We start from the raw sequence: 23,826 nt of genomic DNA on the forward strand, positions 1-23,826 counted from the left end.
TTAATTTCCTACACTACTGTGGAAAAAGAAAGCTACACTGTGATTGGTTATGGGCAACAAAGTCAGTTTTTTCTTTAAGGGTTTTTGATAAATTACGCCAACTATGTTTTTATCGCCACTAGAATGTCTCTTATTTACTTTATAATTGGTAATATGTCAATAATACAATGTATTGATTGACATTCTTTATTGCTGATTCTACCAAGAAAATCAAACATGTAATTGTAAGGGTATAAAATATTTATTAAGTACAATTCTGTTTTACTTCACTTTGCTATAAAACAATAAGAATGTTTATATATCTCAATCATTGTTTAGAAATTCCAACCAATTTCATTTGTCTCTTTCTGAATTTTCAAAGATAATGCTGAAAAACATAGTACCTGCCCAAGAATCTCAAATTAATTTCAAATAATAATTTTTTTCCTAACTGCCATCATTTATTGGGAAAAATTAATTATTAAAAATGTACACGCAAAGATATAATGTAGAGAGATAATACAGACCATGTGAGCGGCATCCAGCCAATTATTTGTTACATATTCATTTGCCTTTCTAAACTACGGGCACCAAAGCCTCGAATTACATTCCTCAGCTACGAGTGCTACCTTCACTTACTCTATGCCAGTGCCATTTATCGGCTAAATTCATAAATAGGTTTTTTAATATATGCTGATCATACAACAGGCCCTAAGGGTATGTTTACACTCTAATCTAAAAACGGCTGTAAAATACGAAGCTGTTCTCAAGGGAAAACAGCCTCTGATTTTCAGCCGTTTTTAAAGCATCAAGTGTCCTTTGAGGCGTTCTTTACGGACGTTTTTTGAGCTGTTTTTCTATTGAGACATTGAAAAATGACTCCAAAAACGGCTCAAGAAGTGACATGCACTTTTTTTTACGGGGCGTTTTTTTACACACAGTTTTTTCAACAGAACGAAACGCAGTTTTTCCCATTGAAATCAATGGGCAGATGTTTGGAGCTGTTCAGCCTCCGTATTTTCAGCCATTTTTCGGGGAGTTTATGGCCCAAAAAAACAGCTGAAATAAGCCGTGTGAACATACCCTCAAGTTAAAAAGTGCGGAGGAATCAAAGAGCCATCAAATTCCCCCTACCCCAAGTCCTTCAGTTGTTGTTGCTATTTTGAAATCTGAGTTTTAGCAGGGGGCATATCACAGAAATCAAACAACTGCCAGCATTGTCAATGTTTAAGAGCCGGTTCACATCAGCGTTCGCTTTCCGTTGAAGGGCTCCGTCTGAGGTTTCCGTCGTGGAACCCCGCAACGGAAAGTCAAACGGAAACCTTAGCTTCCGTTTGCATCACCATTGATATCAATGGTGATGGAAACATTGCTAATGGCTTCCGTTTGTCACTGTTCCGGCAGGTTTCCGTTTTTCCGACGGAAACCTCCGACGGAACCCCTCAATGGAAAGCGAACGCTGATGTGAACCGGCCCTTACAGCCTCTCTAACGATACACATACTCAACAAGAGGAAAGACAATGCAGCACATATACTGCATAAAAGGATAAAGACAACTTACAAAAGAAACCATTAAAAACTCAATTAACAAAATAATAAGGAATCAGAAATCAGTAACTGTTTAATGTCTGTACACATTTTATATTTCCTGTATACTGAAGTCAGAGCATGCAGCAAATGAGCAAGTGGTTATTTCATCATTTGTCAGAAGGCAAGGCACATAATGTGATAGAAATTTCCGTGCAAATAAGGGAAAAAAGATAATTTGTACATATTTAATGCTATATATATATATATATATATATATATATATATGTATATATGTATGTGTGTATATATATATATATATATATATATACATATATATATACTATTTTGTTTCATATGACACTTTTGTAATCTCTAGTGTTATATTTATATTGTGTTTTTTCATGTATTCATTCGAATTAACATCTTATAATACAGCAGACCCCTATCTCAGATTCTTGTGATGGTTTTACAGAAACTTTTCTCACCGCCTCAAAATGTCCCTCAATTATTATTTTTTTATAATTTTTTTTTACAATACTGCTATTTTGTTAGTGAAAGAGAATAACATGCTTAAACAGAAACAGCAAGTAGCCTCTTGAAAATTATGTCAATTGTTATCTAAACAATTGCTGAGAACTCTTCCAGGAGGTAAGGATTACTTTGGGGTTTAGGTGGGTCAGCTGGGAAGGATATCCCTACCAAAGTGAGTATTAACAACCAATAACAGAAGTACTGCTTCCTTCTTTGAAATCTCTAGACAAACTATTAGTATATAGCAGAGATGGGTGAATTATAAACGAATGTGCATTCTAATCCTAAATATTAATAGGAATAATGCCATATTTAAATCTGCCATGCAGGTTTTCAGCCGCAAGCCTGTATGAGTGCAAAGTGCAAGTAGTGGGGTTGTCTGCAGGAAGAAGCACCATGCAGTTTACTCTGTAATGTGACTGATAAGTTTTATTTAGTTAGGATAACTAATATTCTCTTCAGATACCGACAAAGTAAGTTGTTGCTTCTTTTCATTCAAGGGGCACACCCAAGTAGTGTATGTCATTCTGGAAATTTCTTGTCTGTGTGTTTACATTTTGGTTACAACAATATATTTGTATATACACTTAATATGTGGAAATATTTATTATGTTTAGAGCTGGATTTTCAAATTTCGTGTGAGATAAAATTAACTGATTCATTCCTTGTTAACTCATCTTTTGTTATACTGTTAGGGTATGTTTACACGCAAACTCAAAAACGTCGGAAAATACGGAGCTGTTTTCAAGGGAAAACAGCTCCTGATTTTCAGAATTTTTTTAAGCCAGTTGCGTTTTTCACTGCATTTTTTACGGCCGTTTTTGGAGCTGTTTTCAATAGAGTCTATGACAAACGGCTCCAAAAACGTCCCAAGAAGTGACCTGCACTTCTTTTTCGCGGCCGTTTTTTTACGTGGCCATTTTGAAAAAACTTTTGAAAAAATGGCCCGTCGGAATAGAACGCCGTTTTACCATTGAAAACAATGGGCAGATGTTTGGAGGCGTTCTGCTTCCGATTTTTACGGGCGTTTACGGCACGAAAAATGGCCGAAAATAGGCCGTGTGAACATACCCTGAGGGTATGTGCACACGCTTAACCAAAAACGTCTGAAAATACGGAGCTGGTTTCAAGGGAAAACAGCTCCTGATTTTCAGACATTTTTTAAGCAACTCACGTTTTATGCTGCGTTTTTTGCGGCCATTTTTGGAGTTGTTTTTCTATAGAGTCAATGAAAAACGGCTCCAAAAACGGCTCAAGAAGTGACATGCACTTTATTTCCACAGGCGTTTTTTAACACGGCCATTTTTCTAAACGGCCACGTAATAAAACGCCCCGTCGGAACAGAATGTCGTTTCTCCCACTGAAATCAATGGGCAGATGTTTGGAGGCGTTCTGCTTCAGATTTTTCGGCCCGAAAATAAGCCGTGTGCACATACCCTTATGCTATTTCAAACTATACACATCAACCACAATGGACCTCATATATAATAAAACCTAAAGGGGTTTTTCCTGATTTTACATTACATCCTGTACCTTAGCATATGTTCACACAGCTTATTTTCAGCAGTTTTTTGGGCCATAAACGCCCCGAAAAAAGCTGAAAATATGGGGGCTGAACGCCTCCAAACATCTGCCCATTGATTTCAATGGGAAAAACTTTGAAACTTTGTTTATTTTCCAAAAGGGTGCTTTTTTTATGCGGCTGTTTAAAAAACGGCGTGTAAAAAAATCGCCCGGTAAAAAGAAGTGCATGTCACTTCTTGAACTGTTTTTTCATTGTCTCAATAGAAAACAGCTCCCAAAACGTCTGTTAAAAAGCTTGATGCTTTAAAAACGGCTGAAAATCAGAGGCTGTTCCCTTAGGGCGGATTTACACGAACGTGATATACGTCCGTGCAACCCGCGTGGTTTTCACGCGGGTCGCACGGACCTATGCAAGTCTATGGGGCAGTGCAGACTGTCCGTGAGTTTTGCGCAGCGTGAGTCCGCTGTGTAAAACTCGCGACATGTTCTATATTTCGGCGTTTTTCGCGCATCACGCACCCATTGAAGTCAATGGGTGCGTGAAAATCACGCGCACCACACGGAAGCACTTCCGTGGGACGCGCGTTATTCACGCAACAGCAATAAAAGAATGAATGTAAACAGAAAAGCACCATGTGCTTTTCTGTTTACAAACATCCAAACGTAGTGTCATAATGATGGCGGCTGCGCGAAAAGCATCCATATGAACATGACACACGGAGCTGTCACGCACCTGGCACGCGCGCAAAACGCATCAATTTTTGCGCGCGGCAAATGCACACGTTCGTGTAAATCCGCCCTTAAAAACAGCTCCGTATTTTACAGCCATTTTTAGTTTAGCGTGTGAACATACCCTAAAAGCTAAACAATTGTTATGGGCAACAAGGGCACTTTTTCCTGACACAGATTTGGTAAACGAGGCCTTGTATGTATTCTTCCATCATATTTGCATAAGGGTTAGGGTATGTTCACACGAGGGCGTCCGTTACGGCTGAAATTACGGGGATGTTTCAGCCTGAAAACATCACCGTAATTTCAGCCGTAACGGCATGTGCAGGCACTTGAACGCCGCGTCAATTACGGCCGTAATTAGCGCTGCTATTCATTGGAGTCAATGAGTAACGGCTCCAATTACGGCCAAAGAAGTGACAGGTCACTTCTTTGACGCGGGCGTCTATTTACGCGCCGGCTTTTGACAGCGGCGCGTAAATATACGCCTCGTGTGAACAGACAAACGTCTGCCCATTGCTTTCAATGGGCAGATGTTTGTCAGCGCTATTGAGGCGCTATTTTCGGGCGTAATTCGGGGCAAAAACGCCCGATTTACGTCCGTAAATAGGCCGTGTGAACATACCCTTAGGGTATGTTTACACGGAGTGTTTTCAGCCGTTTTTTGGGCCGTAAACGTCCCGAAAAATGGCTGAAAATATTGGAAGCAGAACGCCTCCAAACATCTGCCCATTAATTTCAATGGGAAAACCGGCATTCTGTTCCGACAGGCCGTTTTTTTGCGGTCGTTTTTTAAAACGGGCGCGAATAAGAAGTGCCTGTCACTTCTTCAGCAGTTTTTGGAGCCGTTTTTCCTAGACTCTATAGAAAAACAGCTCCAAAAAGGGCCGTAAAAAACGCAGCGAAAAACGCGAGTGGCTTCAAAAACTTCAGAAAATCAGGAGCTGTTTTCCCTTGAAAACAGCTCCGTATTTTACGACGTTTTTGAGTTTGCGTGTGAACATACCCTAAAAAGGCTACATATATGACTGATTACGATCAGTTAATACCATTTGCTATGCCCATACAGTTCTCGCATACCACGCAGACCTCGCATACCACCCAAATCTGTGTGAACATTTACTGTTTGAGATTTTTTATGAATGTATTTACCTAAATAGCCTGCATCTATTACTTTTCATATTTGTTGTTACCAATGATGACTTGCGCTCCATGTTTTTTATATTGCAGGTAAAAGCTGGTAGTGAGGACTTCACCTTCAGGGTATGTTCACACGGCCTATTTTCGGGCCGTAAACGCCCGAAAAACGTCAGAAAATTCGGAAGCAGAACGCCTCCAAACATCTTGCCATTGATTTCAATGGGAAAACGGCGTTCTGTTCCGACAGAGCGTTTTTCGCTGCGTTTTGTTACGTGTTAAAAAACGGCTGCGAAAAAGAAGTGCAGGACACTTCTTGGGACGTTTTTGGAGACGTTTTCCATAGATTCTATTGAAAAAAGCTCCAAAAACGGCCGTGAAAAACTCTGCGAAAATCGCAAGTGGCACAAAAAACGTCTGAAAATCAGGAGCTGTTTTCTTTTGAAAACAGCTCCGTATTTTGAGATGTTTTTTACTCTGCGTGCGAACATACCCTTACTGTTGATTAGCAGTGTATGTAAGGTCACATGACAGGTCAGTCAGCTGTCAGAATGTGTTCTAGGAGCGATCAACACGGGCAGAATCCCTAGTGGATATTCATGATTTTTTTTTAAAGTTTTTTTTATAAAGAAACAGGTTGTCCTGTTTCATACAATTAAAGTCTAATATTTAGATATGTAATTTTCCACTTTGTTTTCAATCCCACACTATTAATAAAATGTCTGTTTGCTGTCAGTGACTAAGCATTTTGTTTATATCCACAGGCTAAAAACCTACCCTGATCTAAAACTTTGCTACCATGGACGCAGTCTAGGCAAAATAACGTGAGCTAAACAACCTGGATTGATAGTTCTTACTTAGGCTAGGTTTACACCATGTTTGACAAATCCATCTTATGTCTTTTCAGAAATGAGATATGATCAAGGCACAAGGGAATGTTTCCTCTCTCCATTGTGCCACAATCCGATCCTTCTTTTCAGTAGACCACCTGAATGTTATGTAAATCTAGCCTTACATTGATTCATTGAAGCAAACCCTCAGGATATATTTGAAACTAGTATTGATTTTCATTATATAATGATTAAGCTTATTACTCCCTTTAAGTTATTTAAAGAAAATACTCTTTATGTATAATCCAACACATTATGATTTCCTGTCTTCTTTGTGACACCTGGTACTTGGCGTATCTATTTAGAATGCCAACTGAGGTCATGCTTCTGATCTTATCTCAATGTTCCCACTTTGTTTGAGCAATCAATGGCGCTCACCATAATAACCTGCAGCTTTAAAAGACAAACAAGGAAAGACCCCTTTGAAAGTATGGCTAAATGAAATTTGTTTTTTCTCAATAAAGGTCTAATGAATAATCAGGTTATGGGATCACAATCTATCAGCAAATATAAACACACCAGGAAAAAAAAAGGGTGACATAATTTGTGCGATATAGTTCTCTATGTTTCTGTGAGTCTGATAAGAACACTTAAAGGGGTTATGCAGGATTCTAAAATTGATGGCCTATCCTTATGATAGGTCATCAATATTTGATCGGTAGGGGTCTAACTCTCAGCACCCCTGCCAAGCTGTTTGAAGGGTTAATGGAATAGTGCAATGGGACAGTGATGCAATACATTGCACAGTCGCTATGAATGTAGCGGCTTGTACAAGCACGAACAGAGATTAAAACAATGTAAGAGCGCCGTGGACCCTTCAAACAGGTCATCAATCTTAAAATCCTGGGCAACTAATTTTAATTCATGTATTTTTATTATTTTTAAGCAGAATATAGATATAAAAGATTGTTAACAACAATTTTTTTTTAATCATAACTAATAATCGTTATGTCTGGGGTACTAAAAACTATTTGGTAATCTTCTGCCCCATTTGTCTGAACACTTATCGTTCTCGCCATAAAACTTTACTTGGTCGTTAGTGGTAAATGCTACAATAATAGCATTTACTATAATGTGAGGTAATGAAAAAACATTTCCCACAATACAAATGATTTTCCATGGGAAATATGTATTTGTCTATGCCCCATTCCCGAAGAGCACCCTAATGGAAAAAATAAGTACACTCATTGCATTGGTCTTTAGTAATCTCTTGTCTATAGAAATCTGTTGTCTACAGTAATCTATTGTTCCTTAAATGTTTGTTCTGTGATTATTTTTCGATTTGGGAAGTATGCAAGTCACTGCAACTTAAATAACCACAATATATGCAAGGAATGTTACAACTGTATATGTGTTTGTCTATATATATATATATATATATATATATATATATATATATAGACACACATACATATACACACGAATACATACATGTAAATTATGCAACATACTATATGGAAACATACATTTGTGGTGGTAATGTACATTAATAATAACATAAAATACACACATAAGACATGGAATAAAACTATGGAGGTACTTAAAATTTTGAAAAATAGTTTTCGGAATTAAAAAAAAGCCTACAACTTAGAGGTGAGACACTGACTACTCTTTGTCTGTCACTGTCTTAAGCCAGTTGCAACATGACCAACTGCCACTCGGGCCGTTTTTCAGGGCATCCGAGTGGCACCCGATAGTTCTCACGGATCCATTCACTTTAGCGGGTGAATCTGGTCCGTCAAAACGGTCCCGACTCTCCAATCCATGGAAAAATAGGTCCTATCTTTCCATGGATCACAGACGGGACTTGGGTGACACACACGGTCATGTGCATTAGGCATTAAACACATCACAAGTATTGCTTTACAATCATAGATGTATGTATGTATCTAGTTCACTAGGTAATCTGAAGTTATAAACAAGACCTTGGGAAATGGTTCAGGCGCATACCACAATATTTTGTATATCTCCCAAATGGCAGGTTGCCATAAATCAAAGTCCATCAGCCAAGAACAGTTAAACTTTTCTGTGAGGGAGCAGAACATAGTAAATAAACAATGAAGTTATATCAATTGCATAATTATTAATAACAACAATAATAATAAAGTATATCCATACAGGAAGATCTTTGTTCTTCCTCCTCCTTGCTGGTTGGATAGTCAACCCTTTATGAATGGGTTAAGAGTAAAATGATATTAAAATCATATACACGTATACTTTCTTAAAGTCCATAATGCAGGAGCAAAAGCTCTGAGACGTCCTGTTTGAAGATAAGAACCCATTTAAAGTATGACAACACGTCTTCATCTCGCACTGACCACTCTCGTATACCACTAATTTATTATTTATTTTTTGTGGGAACAATATATATTTTAAAAAATACATATTTAGCTGTTGTCCTGGACCTGAAACTTTGCAGAAACCCTTATTTTTCAGCCTGCTGGTTCCAGTAGATGGGAGGTAGTTCAGGCTGCTATCCCAAGTACCACGACTAAAAAGGAAAAAGGAAGGGAAGGGAAAAGGAAAACAGTGAGACTGAAGGGTGAACATTGTAAAATGGATGACAAATAGAATGGATAAAGCCTTCTGTTTGGAGAATAGCAATCAATCCATACAGGTACTAACACGTATTAAAAGTATTGTGTCACATGACTAATATTGAGAAAGTGCCTTAAATAATGTGTAACTATAGTGACCTTAATGTTCAAACTTTCTTCTACTCAAATTTCTATTAACTTGTATATGAAGTATAATGATGTATAATGACTTGGATAGCTAAGAAAATACAAAGTAAAAGATTTTCATGTCATTTTTACAAGGAAAATTCTGCAAACATACTACATGTGAACATACTCTGAGACTTTCACTGATAACTGAATTGTAGAACAAGCGGTGATGGAGGAAAATATCAAACTAGAGAAAACAGTAGATAGCGGACAAACCTTTATTTGACAATGAAATTGTATAATTTATTGGGAAGATTTATATTAACTAACTAGTTAATATAAATCTTCCCAATAAATTATACAATTTCATTGTCAAATAAAGGGTTCAGGGTTTGGGAATAGGTTTAAAATCATTGCTTGCTTGCTCTTCAACCTGCTTTAGAAAAGGGAGAGCCACAATCTGACTGGCTGTCATAGGCAACACCACAGTATTGATTTGTACTAGTATTGTATGTGTGGCAGGATTTGGGCCCAGAATGTTATATTCAAAAGGAAAGTTACAAGAAAAAGTGTCCTTTCTCCTTATTTATTAGGCAAGAAACCTGGAAAAAGGTATGGGTTGCTGGAGCGAATAGTAAAAGTTCCACTCCGTCTTCAGGACAGTCCAGGGTTTGGGCTGCCTTAGGAGTCTCATTAGCTGCCAGCTGTTAAGGCTCCATTTAGAAAGGTCTGATCTATTCACACAAGGCTCCCAGTCTGAGGAAGACGGGTATTGCCAGCCTGTGGGAGGCAGAACACATGTTTGTTGTGAGGTGCTGGGCAGACGGCCTTTCACCCTGATAGTTAGGGAAGCTGTATGTTTATTTAGAGGCTGTAATGCGGAGCTAGCTGGACGCACTTTTTCAGAGCTCCGGTCCAGACATCTCTAATCCAAGGGAATCTGGACTAGTAACTAGCCTTACGGGTCCATAAACACCCTCTCAGGAATCAGCAGCTAAAGGGGGACACGCCGACATCCTTACTTGGGCCGTCCGCCCAGTTTTGTAATTGTGGCCTTGCGCCGCGTGTGAAGCCGGGGCCTCGATTTTGAAGCCGCCTAGCCGCGGACTCAAGTTGCGGCCTCCTCCGACGTTACATCTTCTTTTCTTTCAGCGAACCAGTTTGCAATGGTTTGGAATTCCTACTGGACGGTTTCCTATTAATGACAATAGAATGCTTTTCTACGAGCGTTTTTTTTCTCGCAGACTCTGAAGCGAAAAACGCAACGGAATCAGCATGGATATTCGGATGAGTTAACAGGGCCTTTAAGCGATGGGGATAAATAATGTTAAGGGTATTTAGACGATCTGGGTAAACACTGGTTTACTGCTTATACCTTCATTTTTTTTAACCCCTTAATGATGCAGCTTGGTTTGGGCCTTAAGGCTCAAACCCCATTTTTCAAATCTGACATGTGTCACTTAATCTGGTTAGAATTTTGTATTCCATTTGCTTAAGCGATTCAGAGATTGTTTTCTCGTGATACATTGTACTTTATGTTAGTGGTAAAATTTGGTTGATACATTCAGTGTTTGTTTGTGGAAAAACAATTTAGAGAAAATTTGGAAAACTTAGCATCTTTCTAAATTTAAATGTTTCTGCCTGTACAAAAAAAAGTTACTGCACAAAAAAGTTACTAGTTCACATCTACCATATGTCTACGTTATGTTGGTATTGTTTTTTTGAATTTCCTTTTATTTTTCTAGAACGTTACAAATCTGATAACTTTAGAAGCAATTTCTCACACTTTCAAGAAAATTCCAAAACCAATTATCAGGGCATTAATCTTGGGGTGTATCAAGCAGTTTGACCCCATAGGTGTTTCATAGATTTCATTACAATTATGGAGTGAAAATGTAAAATTAATGTTTTTCTAATATGTAATTTCAGCTCTTAGATTTTTATTTTCACAAGTGGTAATAGGAGGTAAAAGAAGACAGCACGGCACTCACCATTTGCAAAAGGTTTCTCTTTATTCTAAGATTGAGGCAGGCAACACGGGATTCAAAAGACAACAGAGCCAACTGTTTCACGCAGCCTTGATAAAGCGTCTGAAGGATGTGAAACAGTTGGCTCTATTGTCTTTTGAATCCCGTGTTGCCTGCCTCAATCTTGGAATAAAGAGAAACCTTTTGCAAATGGTGAGTGCCGTGCTGTCTTCTTTTCTACATGTTGTAATTTGCTGAAACTAACTTCAACATGCACTGAGCACCGCCAGACCAAGGCTGTCGAACTACAGGTCTCATCGAGCTGAAGCACAGAGTCTGAGACATTGCAAGCTAAGGCAGTGCCAACCATTTTTCATTTCTACATGTTGCACAGTATAGGAGGATAAAACACAAGTCAATCTGTTATTCAATATCTCCTGAGTATGGTAATACTCCATATGTGGCCCTAAACAGCTGTTTGGGCACATGGCAGGGCTCAGAAGGGAAAGACCGCCATTTGGCTTTTGAAGTGCAGATTTTGTTTGGTAGTAGTTCTATTTGGGGTTTTATTGGTATTTCAGTTTATAATGTGGGGGCATATGTAGGCTGGGCAAAGTTCATCAGGGCATAATAAGGTGGTATAATAATTGGGTAAATAAATAATAATCCATAGATGTGTGGGTAGTGTCGCACTGATTAATGGCGCCTGATCTTATCCCCCTTTTGGAACACACACTGCACCTGTTGTGTCGCCACATTGTCAGAGCCATAAATGTTTTATTTCTTTTTCGAATGAGCTGTGAGAGGGCTTATTTTTTAATGGTACCATTTTGGGGTACATGTGGCTTTTTTATCAGTTTTTAGTCTACTTTTTGAGAGACTTGGTGTCCAAAAAACAGCAAATCCGCTATTGTTTTTGCTAGTTTTTCTACTGCTGCCACCGTGCACTACAAATAACATTTACTTTATTCTGAGGGTCGATGCGATTACGGTGATACCAAATGTATATCTTTTTTTATGTTTTACAGCGTTTGCACAACAAAATCACTTTTAAAAAAAAAACATTTTTAGTGTTGCCATATTCTAAAATGTCATTTTTATTTTTTCATCAAGAAAGCTGTGTTAGGGCTTGTTTTATTGGGAGACTAAGGGTATGTTCACACGAGGTCATTACGTCCGCAATTGACGGACGTATTTCGGCCGCAAGTACCGGACCGAACACAGTGCAGGGAGCCGGGCTCCTAGCATCATAGTTATGTACGACGCTCTGAGTCCCTGCCTCTCCGTGGAACTACTGTCCCGTACTGAAAACATGATTTCAGTACGGGACAGTTGTCCGGCAGCGAGGCAGGGACTCCTAGCATTGTACATCACTATGATGCTACGAGCCCGGCTCCCTGCAGTGTGTTCGGTCCGGTACTTGGGCCGAAATACGTCCGTCAATTACGGACGTAATGATCTCGTGTGAACATACCCTAACTGTAATTATTTGTGTACCATGCCAGTTTTTTGGGATACATGCGATTTTTTGATCCTTTTTATTCCTTTTTTAGCGAGGTTAAGTGACCAAAAAATAGCGATTCTGGCATTGTTTTTTTATTATTTTTTTATTTAGCGTTCACCGTGTGGGATAAATAATGTAATCGTTTTATAGGTCGGGTCATTACGGATGCGGCAATACCAAATAGGTATAGTTTTTAAAGGTTTTTATTTTTTTTCCTATAATAAAAAGGGACTTGTGGGGAAAAAAGGTGATTTTTTTTAACTTTTTTTTTTTAACTTCTTTTTTTCTAGTCTCACTCGGGAACTTCAAGGTCCAACTGTCTGATCAGTTAGGTTATTGTTAGACCTCCGGTTGCCATAGCAACCATTGGCACCCCGCCATCATGTCACGAGGGTGCCGATGGTGTTCTAATTCCTTAGATGGCAAAATCGCTAATGATCATGGTATATAAGGAGTTAATTGGCGGGGACCACTGTGATTGGTTCCTGGGAAATGAGATGTGAGGCAGCAGTTATCTTAGCTCTTATATGTGTCGGAGGGGGGGGGGTGGCACTGTTTAAAGCTCTGGCATACTATTACTGGGCTAAGCGCGAACGATGCACTCAAATCAACATAATATTACTGAGCAGAGTATTAAGGGGTTGAACAGTTGTAAGAATGATTGAGAAGTCTACAAATTGACACTGTTTAAAATGTAATTAAGTATAACAAGTAAATAGGACAAATTGTCCTATAATTGTATATCCTACAATAAAGTTGTTGTAGGTTCACCATTATATACAGATATAATCTATATATAGTTGAAAAACCTGTAAATATATTAAATTACTTATCTTGTACTGATCCTGAGTTAAGGCCCTTTTAAACGGGCCAATGATCGGGCAAAAAAGCGTTCATATGAATCCTCATTCCGATCATTGCCCTGTGTAAACAGGGAGATGTGCTGCCAACATGATGTAAATGCATGAGGACGAGCGATTTTAGTAACGATCTCTTGTACCCAAACCTAGTTCCATGTGAAAGGAGCAAATGAGCACTGATCAACAAGCTGCCGTGTTGATTGTTACAGCCAATATTAGTTTGTCTAAAAGGACCCCAAGGCTATGTTAATACATAGTTACATAGTTAGTACGGTTGAGAAAAAACACATGTCCATCAAGTTCAACCAAGGGAAGGGAGAAAGGGAAGGGATGAAACAAAAATTCTACACATTTATATAGGAGCTGATATTTTTCCATTCTATGAAATTATCTAACCCTTTTTTAAAGCCATCTACTGTCCCTGCTGTGACCAGCTCCTGCGGACTAATCCATAGATTCACAGTTCTCATAGTAAAGAAGGCTTGTCGCCTCTGCAGATTTAACCTTTTTTTTATCCAGACGGAGGGAGTGCCCCCTTGTCTTTTGAGGGAGTTTTATATGGAACGGGTCTTCACTATATTTCTTGTAAGGGCCATTCATATTGTTATATGAGTTAATCATGTCCCCCCTTAGTCGTCTTTTTTCAAGGCTAAATAGGTTCAATTCTTTCAATTTTTCCTCATAACTTAGATTCTCCATGCCCCTTATTAGTTTAGTTGCTCTTCTTTGTATTTTTTCCAACTCTAGGGCATCCTTTCTATGAACTGGAGCCCAGAACTGAACTGAATATTCTAGATGAGGCCTTACTAATGCTTTGTAAAGTGGTAATATTATATCCCTGTCCCGCGAGTCCATGCCTCTTTTAATACACGACAATATCTTGCTGGCCTTTGAAGTAGCTGATTGACACTGCATGCTGTTATTTAGTTTATGATTTACAAGTACACCCAGATCCTCCTCAACAAGTGACTCTCCCAGTGTAGCTCCCCCTAGGACATATAATGCATGCAGATTGTTGGTACCCAGATGCATAACTCTACATTTATCTACATTAAACCTAATTTGCCAAGTGGATGCCCAAATAATTAGTGTGTCCAAATCAGCTTGCAAATTGTTAACATCTTCCATAGACTGAACAATACTACATAGCTTGTCATCTGCAAACATAGAAATAGTGCTATTAATCCCATCCTCTATATCATTAGTCAGTTGAATAATAGTGGTCCCAGCACTCTCTGTATATGGACCATAACTCTCTGGATACGGTCCTTGAGACAATTTTCAATCCAATTACAAACTATAATTTCTAAACCTATAATCCTTAATTTATGAGGGACAGTGTCAAATGCCTTTGCAAAGTCCAAAAACACTATATCCACAGCGGACCCTCTGTCTAGGCTTCTACTCACCAGAGGTCGGACCCCATCTATCTGACATTTATGATATATCCTGTGGATATGTCATTAATGTCGCTGATGGGAAAACCCCTTTAAGATTTCCCATTTAGCATTTGAACCATTATTTGACTTCTTAAAATGAAGTGTCATCGGATCTACAGGTGGGGGAGCTCCATTGTAAATTAATGGAGATAATCCATGTCTTTTCAGAGAGGATTCACTGCAATAATGAACATGCTGCAGATTTTAAAATCCAGAACAGGTTTATAATGCTGCAGATATCGTCCTGAGCATGTGAATAGGGTAAAATACCACATATTCACATGCATTGCCAATAAGACGTGAACGGATTCTGCAAGGATTTAACCGCAGAGTCCATCTCTAAATCTTTATAGAATCCTAAAACGTCTGAACATGGCCTTACAGTCCATATTACAAAGCAATGCTACAATCTCAGTTCTACTGACTTCAGAGCTGAACTCTCCCAATATTACTTGCTTGCTCTGGTAATCAACATTCTGGGAAGTGTAGTCTTTCTACCACGCGTAGTACTTTCCCAGTGCAGCACAGCGCTAGACATTATAGGAGCTCAGTTAAGCGGTTAGAAGCAAGTCTGTGAACAAACGGTCAACTGCTTCATGTAGCAACCAAAAAAAATGCAGTTCTAGGCTAAAATATATATTTTCATTGTGAGTCAAGACCAGTACAAGAGAAGTGAAGCAAAGTTAATGTAAACCTTTGCAACTTTTTATACAGATTTTTTTTCTGGAAGAAGTAGACCAAAGTCAATCTAATTTCCAAACACACTTCTAGGGGAATTCAACTGCAATAGGGATCGATAACTAATTGTTGCTGCAAATCACATGAAAGCTTTTAGATGAAATGATTGGGAAATTATATACGGTATGCCCAGTAAATTAACTTCTATTGGGAAGCACTATGGAAACCAGAGATGTGACTTGGCAGAGATGAATAAGTCTATAACCCTCATTCAATTCATTTCATTGTACAGGTGACGTGTGGTCATGTCTCTGTTGGAAATAGGAACTAGGACCCCTTTAAGCAACAATGACTGGGGTCCAAGCTAAAAGGACCCCCATTTGCAATTTCTGTCATTTCTGAAAGAATTTAGCTGTATAACATCTAAAATTTTAAGATCGCAGTTTGGTATCTGTTACTCAAAGTAACATGGGACCAATTTGATATTTATTAACAGGTTCCCGACCGCTGGCTGTGTTTTTACAGCCAGCGGTCAGGGTCTCTGAAGTCCGTCGTATAGACTAATTATGGTGGCACTTCAGAGACTGTGCACGCGCGATCGCGTGCACACACAGCTCTGTGTCCTGGCTGTTGCTAACAGCCATGGGCACTAGGCAGAATGTCAGGGGCCAATCTTTTGGGCCCTGAACATGTGATCGCTGTGACAACCAATCACAGCGATCACATGCATTTGTACATATAATACAGTGTGCACGCGATCGCGTGCACACAGCCCTGTGCCCACGCTGTTACCAACAGCTCTGGGCACTGGGCAGAGTATCAGGGACCAATCTGATGGTCCCTGAACATGTGGTCGCTGTGAAAACCTATCACAGCGACCACATTTGTTTTATTTTGATATTTCTGGCAGCAAATCTCCTGCCTCTTTTCTTCTCCTCAAACATTGTTTCAGTGTGAGGAGAAGAAGAGACTCGAAAGAATTGCTGCCAGAAGATTACAAGATTACAGTTACAAAAAAAATACAGTTACACTATAAAACATTCTCTGTATAGATAGATTTCTATCTATCTATACAATCTATCCATCTATCTTTTTTTCTATCTATCTACCTTTCTATCTTTTATTCTATTAGAATAGGCAGTTAGGGAATATATAATTATATATATATCCACATATATATAATATATATAGCAATAGCGGTTTATTTTTTTTGTCTGCGGTAGTGTAGATATATACACCAGTTAGTTTGTGTGTTTTATTTAAAAAAAAGTTTGTTTAGTTAGTGTTAGTGAAGTTATGGCGAGGAAGTTCTTTAGCGCCGAGGAGGCATACGCCATGCTGTGGTCTGAGTCTGAGACCGCATCAGAGATGGCGTCAGAGATGGAACCTGTTTTGGGCAGTGACGATGATAGCGTCACTTCAGGTTCATCTTCAGGGTACATTGTCCCTGATGCAGTTGAAACTGCAGAACATGGAAGCGCAGGGCCAAGTAGCGCTGTAGCACGGGACAGCCTGGTCCCTCCAGTTCAGGCTCTTGTATGGGCACCTGCCCCATCTTTTGGGCCTAGAATCCACGGATTTACTGCCACTCCTGGCATAACCGTGGACAATACAAATTTTGTCCAAATGGATTACTTCCATTTATTTATAACGACAACATTCTAAATATCATTGTCCACGAAACAAATTTATATGCCGCTCAGTATATAAGGCAGAAACCTTCATCCACCCATGCCAGAGATTGGACGCCCACCAATTTGCAGGAATTAAAAACATTTTTGAGGCTCACCCTAAATATGGGTATTGTCAAAAAGCCCTCCATTAGGTCTTACTGGTCAACAAGACCCGCCCAAGCCACCCCAGTGTATTCTACAGTAATGCCCAGGTCTCGTTATGAGACAATAATGAGCTTCCTCCACTTCAACGACAACGCACAGGCCCCCCCAAGTACCGATGCAAACGGTGATCGGTTGTTCAAAATAAGACCACTGATAAATTCCCTCAATAATTTATTCCTGCAACTCTACACCCCTGAGCAGAATGTAAGCGTGGACGAATCCCTCCTCAACTTTCATGGAAGACTTAGCTTTTGCCAATATCTACCTTCCAAAAGGGCAAGATATGGCATTAAGCTCTACAAATTGTGTGAAAGCTGGGTCAGGATATACCACCTCCTTCAGGATTTATGAAGGGCGGGACCGCTCAATAAATGTTCCTGGATGCACCCCTGATCTTTCCACCAGCAGTAAGATCGTGTGGGAGATAATGCAGCTTCTGGGGTACCACCTGTACTGTGATAGTTTTTATTCGAATGTGCCCCTGTTTAGGCATTTGCATGCTGCAAGGACTGGGGCATGTGGTACAATGCGCAAAAAACGAATTGGTTTTCCGCAGCAATTAGTGGGGAAGCGCATGGTAAAGGGGGACTCCTGTGCTTATGCATCTGAGGAATTGCTGGCGGTCAAGTACAGGGATCGCAAAGACATGTATGTGCTAAGCACGATTCATACCGCAGGAACAGTGGCAGTGAGGGATAGGGGGGCAATATCGGACAAGCACAAACCAGTGAGTGAGTCCGAATATAACAAGTACATGGGGGGGGGGTGGATTTAAGCGACCAGGTTTTACAGCCCAGTACAAAAAAGTGGCCATTTATCTTCTGCAGGTGGCAATCCACAACTCATTTGTGCTCTATAAAAAAAACAATACAAAAACTAATATGCCTAGGCATAATGGTCCCAATTTCCCAGCCACTACCAAATAGAATGAATGATTAAAACATAACTTTTAATGATGTAGTTTAAATGGGGAACGTACAACATGGAAAGAGTTAAAAATATACAGAGACGGCCAGCATGTTAATGAGGATGGAATAGGTAAATAGCGTGTTGCTAAAGTGCAGAGTGACTGACTCGGACAGCAGCTGCAGACTGCCGTTACTCCATTAGGTCACACTGAAGTAGAGTAAATTGCTTAGCCGTCAGTGAAAGATTAAAATAGCGATAGCCCCCCCCCCCTCCCGACATGTTTCACTGCTTCAGCAGCATCCTCAGGGGATAAATAAGGGCTAGTGAGTGCGAGTTGCAATTCCGCTTCCTTATGTAATTTCGTATCCGCTAGACAAGAAACGTGTCATGCTGTGTATTAACCAGTCACAGCCGGTACTAACAGGCGAGCCTCCCTGCTGATAGATTGACACCCTGGGTGACCAGTGAGAGCCGTCAGACAGGTCGCCAATCACAGTGTGCACTGCGCGCATGCGTATAGGAACAATATCGGGTGATTGCCGACATCGCGGTCGCTTCAAAAGGAATCAGGTAAGTGTGCCATAAGACTGTACAGAGGGAAAACTCTCCATTTATGGCAGAGGAACCACTCATAGTCATTTCTGACAATACGTGTTACATTCTTTACGTGAAACGATGTCAACAAATCGCAAAACAAACGTTAGTTAACATATGTGGGACGTCAGAAAAGGAAAATGGCATAATTGGTAGGGATATGAGTATAAATATATCAATATATCAAGGAGGGAGACTGTTTTGCCACACATGGTGTTTATATCATTGGTGTCAATAGACACCATACAGTACAATGGCTTGACCTGGACTGGTAAGTGCTGAATTGAGCAAACTCAAAACAGAAAAACCTAGGGCCATCAGTAACCTCCATGAAATGGAACAAATTGCATTGGACACATTATGCAATAACAGTGAAATTATCCTAAAGTCGTCTGATAAAGGCGGCAACATCGTTATCATGGATCGAGCTGACTATGCATCTATGGCTTATAAGCTATTGGATGATACATCAACCTACACTATCCTTGATGGCAATCCCACCAATCGTTTTTTGTCAGAATTACGCCTTCTACTGGATGACGCCAAATCTAGGGAACTTATCACCCAAGATGAATTTTAATTTCTGTATAACTCTACTCCCACTATATCTACCTTCTATGCACTACCCAAAATTCATAAAAATATTACACCTGTGCCTGTAAGACCAATTGTCTCTGGCAATGACAATTTAACACAGGGCATCAGCACTTATGTGGATGAGATTTTGGCACCATTTGTCACGGCTCTACCATCCTTCTTGAGGGATACCAAAGACACCCTCACCAGAATCCAGGAGATTAATGTTTCTGCCACTACCTTAATTGCCAGCATTGACGTGGAGTCACTTTACACCAACATCAGGCACGATTTGGGTCTCAAGGCAGTCCAACATTTTTTGAGCACTAAAGGGATTCAGTTTCATGCACATAACGCCTTCACAATATCACTTCTTAAATTTTTACTTACTCACAATTATTTTTCGTTTGATGGTAAATTTTACCATCAACTTAAAGGCACAGCTATGGGCACAATTTGTGCACCCACATATGCCAATTTATTTTTGGGGTGGTGGGAAGACACTTTGATTTTCAATGAGGATTTACTTTTTTTCACATGTCACATTTTATTTTGGGGTAGGTATATCGATGATATACTTATTTTTTGGAATGGTGACAAGACACTCTTCTCTGACTTTATGGATATAATTAATCACAATGACATCGGTATGAAATTTACCCATCGTATACACACAAACGCAAATGATTTTCTTGATCTCCAAATCTCTCTGGATCCTGGTGGAGGTGTCCATACTGACATCTTTAGAAAAGCAACTGCTACAAACAGCTTCCTGCACTGGGGGAGTTTTCATCCATCGTCCCTCAAGAAGGGGATACCCATTGGACAATACCTCAGAGCCAGGAGGAAATGCTCTGAGGAACAGTCTTTCCAGGTAGAATGCGATGCCCTTATCCAAAAATTCCTTGCACGGGGTTATCCTAAGAAGACCCTTCAAAGAGCATATGCCAGAGCAAGGGCTACTTCCAGAGAAGAACTACTATATGGCAAGAGGAGCCTGAAAAAGGACGATAAACAATCTTCCTTTATTAGATGTGTAGGAAATTTTGACACCTGTTCTCTGCAGATTTCCAATATACTAAAGAAACATTGGTCTATTCTCCAGTCAGACCCAGATCTAGTAAATGTGATCCCTGACCTCCCGAGCATTACCTACCGACGGGGTAGGAACCTTCGAGAATTTCTGACACGCAGCCATTACTCAAAACCTTCGATCCCTCGGAGTACATGACTTCCACCACCACCCTTAGGATCTTTTCCATGCGGCAGATGTTCATTTTGTGCATACATGCCCAAGACCAAGACCTTCAACAATCCTGTTAATGGCCATGAATATACCATCAGACAATTCATCAACTGCCAGAGCAGTGGCATTGTATATGCCGCTAGATGCCCCTGTCCTAGGTTGTATGTTGGCAAGACCATTCAACAACTTAGGAGAAGGATCTCCAAACATATTAATACCATCCATACACAAGAGGACACTCCCCTCTCTAGACATGTGAGATCCTTCCACCAGGGTAATGCCAACATCCTCCAATTGTGGGGTATCACCCAAGTTAAATTGGTCCCCAGAGCTGGTAATCTAGACAAGAAATTATTACAGGAGGAAGCCCGCTGGATACATAGGCAGCATTCTCTTAGCCCTAATGGACTAAATGAGGGCTTCACGTTTGTGGCCTTCCTCTAATATTCCCTTTGTATACTTCCTGTTCTATTATTCAGATTATATGAGCACTGTCATCATGGATAACTTTCCTTTATTTACTTATTGAAAATTATTCACTCATCATACTTATATATTCTATGTGTACTTGTTAAATTCTAAATATATATATTTTTCTGATAATTATCTATATGAAATATACTTGACGAACAACATGTGTGTTTATTTCCCCTTACTTTTCTCTTGTTATCTTTGATCTTACACTTGGACGTGGTGAGTCACGTCCAGGTCAAGCCATTGTACTGTATGGTGTCTATTGACACCAATGATATAAACACCATGTGTGGCAAAACAGTCTCCCTCCTTGATATATTGATATATTTATATTCATATCCCTACCAATTATGCCATTTTCCTTTCCTTTTCTGACGTCTCACATATGTTAACTAACGTTTGTGTTGCGATTTGTTGACATTGTTTCATGTAAGAAATGTAACACGTATTGTCAGAAATGACTATGAGTGGTTCCTCTGCCATAAATGGAGAGTTTTCCCGCTGTACAGTCTTATGGCACACTGACCTGATTCCTTTTGAAGCGACCGCGATGTCGGCAATCACCCGATATTGTTCCTATACGCATGCGCGCAGTGCACACTGTGATTGGCGACCTGTCTGACGGCTCTCACTGGTCACCCAGGGTGTCTATCAGCAGGGAGGCTCACCTGTTTTTACCGGCTGTGACTGGTTAATACACAGCATGACACATTTCTTGTCTAGCGGATACGAGATTACATAAGGAAGAGGAATTGCAACTCGCGCTCACAAGCCCTTATTTATCCCCTGAGGACGCTGCTGAAGCAGTGAAACATGTCAGGGGGGGGAGGGGATATCGCTATTTTAATCTTTCACTGACGGCTAAGCAATTTACTCTACTTCAGTGTGACCTAATGGTGTAACGCCAGTCTGCAGCTGCTGTCCGAGTCAGTCACTCTGCACTTTAGCAACACGCTATTTACCTATTCCATCCTCATTAACATGCTGGCCGTCTCTGTATATTTTTAACTCTTTCCATGTTGTACGTTCCCCATTTCAACTACATCATTAAAAGTTATGCTTTAATCATTCATACTATTTGGTAGTGGCTGTGAAATTGGGACCATTATGCCTAGGCATATTAGTTTTTGTATTGAATAAATGTATCCCTGCCAGCCACTAGGGGTCTCCTGTTTGCTTCTCATATAAAAAAAACAGAGGCAGAGACACATACCTGGATTTCCAGGAGAAAATTATTGAAGGCCTCATTTTTGATGTTCAGGACACCATAGAATGCCCCCAGTCTGAGGATGTCACGCGACTGACTGAAAGACATTTCATCACTCGGATTCCCCCAACACCAACTAGAAGCAACCCCCAGAAAAAGTGCCACGTCTGCAGAAAAGACGGGCACCGCAAAGATTCCCGATATTTCTGTCCATCATGTCCCTCGCAACCAGGCCTGTGCATTGACCCATGTTTTAAAAAAATACCACACTGTTCTGAATTATTAGATTTTAGTTAATTAGTTGAAAATATATTTGCCCTACATTAAATTTTTATTTTTCCCCTGATTTTACTCCAAGGGTGAGGGAGGGAATGGGTGGGGGGGGGGGGTGGATGTCATGTTTGCATATTTTCTAAAGTTCATCTGCTGGAGAGCTCCATTTGTATAAACCTGCAATTTCTTATTTTAGAAAACCCCAAAAAATAAATTCCCATTATACCCCTAGATTAATATTTTGGGATCTCTGCTTCAAGAGCAGATATTTTGGAAGTGTTATAGAAACTCTGTTGAGTTTTGTAAAACCAGCTTTGAAAAAAGGCGATTTGTGAAATACGCTTCTTCTATCGTCCGCCCTCCTACATCTCTATGTGATAAATAAGGCACACATATTTGGTATTCCCATGCACAGGAGAAGTGGCAGAATGTGAAATGGGATGAATTTTGTCCGTGGTCTATACTGTGTGTGAAAAATGCTGGCATAAACTGACGCATTTGCTAAAAAAAAGCAAATTTTATTTTGTTCCATCTTATTCAAGAAACTGGACTGTCTAAAAATATGATAAACCCCTTGAAGGAAACCTTGTGGGGTCTACTTGTGTGAATGAAGTCATTTATGGGGTGATTCTAATCTTTCAGCAGCATTAGGCCCCCCAGAAAACAGTATGCTGCTATAAAATCAAATGCAAAATTCCTGGACCGAAAAGGCCAAAAAGCCTCTTTTTATGCCAAGCCCTGGCACATGCCCGCACAGTGAATAAGGCACACATATTTGGTATCCCCATGCACGGGAGACGTGGAAGAATGTGAAAGGAGATTAATTTTGTCCGTGGTCCATACTGTGTGTGAAAAATGCTAGCCTAAACTGACGCAATTGCTAAATTCTTGCATTTTTTTCCAATTTTGCCCACTTTAGAGAAAAAAATAAAAATGATATATACTGACAAATGCCACTAAAACAAAGCCCTATCTGTCCTTTAAAAAGAGTGTAAAATTCAAAGATGAACTTTATTCACCTGCAGAGTTATAGTCATCTAAAGAAGCGCATAGCAAAATTGTGAAATTTGCTCTGGTCATTTAGCGGTAAAACAGCCTAGTCCTTAACCGGTTAAAGTGAAGCGTCATAGAACATCCTCAGATACTTTTATTCTGATTGGGCTCAAGCAAAGGTTTTTGCGCTCTTAGGTTATGTTCATACTCAGTGTTTTTAGGCGTATTCAGGGCATAAACGCCTCGAAATATACCTGAAAAAATGCTAGATAAACGCCTAC

General features: G+C 39.8%; 1 protein-coding gene across 4 annotated transcripts in view; it reads right to left on the reverse strand.

The window, feature by feature from the left end:
• Positions 1–222: 222 nt before the first annotated feature.
• The window catches only part of NFIC (nuclear factor I C), an 863,572-nt gene continuing 839,968 nt past the window's right edge, over positions 223–23,826 (reverse strand). For all 4 annotated transcript variants that reach the window (XM_075863581.1, XM_075863587.1, XM_075863566.1 and 1 more), the window contains one exon: positions 223–8,812. In XM_075863581.1, coding sequence (XP_075719696.1) covers positions 8,795–8,812 — 18 coding nt within the window. In that variant the 3' untranslated portion in view covers positions 223–8,794. The remainder of the gene's footprint in view (positions 8,813–23,826) is intronic.

This window comes from Rhinoderma darwinii, chromosome 1, assembly GCF_050947455.1.
Source record: "Rhinoderma darwinii isolate aRhiDar2 chromosome 1, aRhiDar2.hap1, whole genome shotgun sequence".
Lineage (NCBI taxonomy): Eukaryota > Metazoa > Chordata > Amphibia > Anura > Rhinodermatidae > Rhinoderma > Rhinoderma darwinii.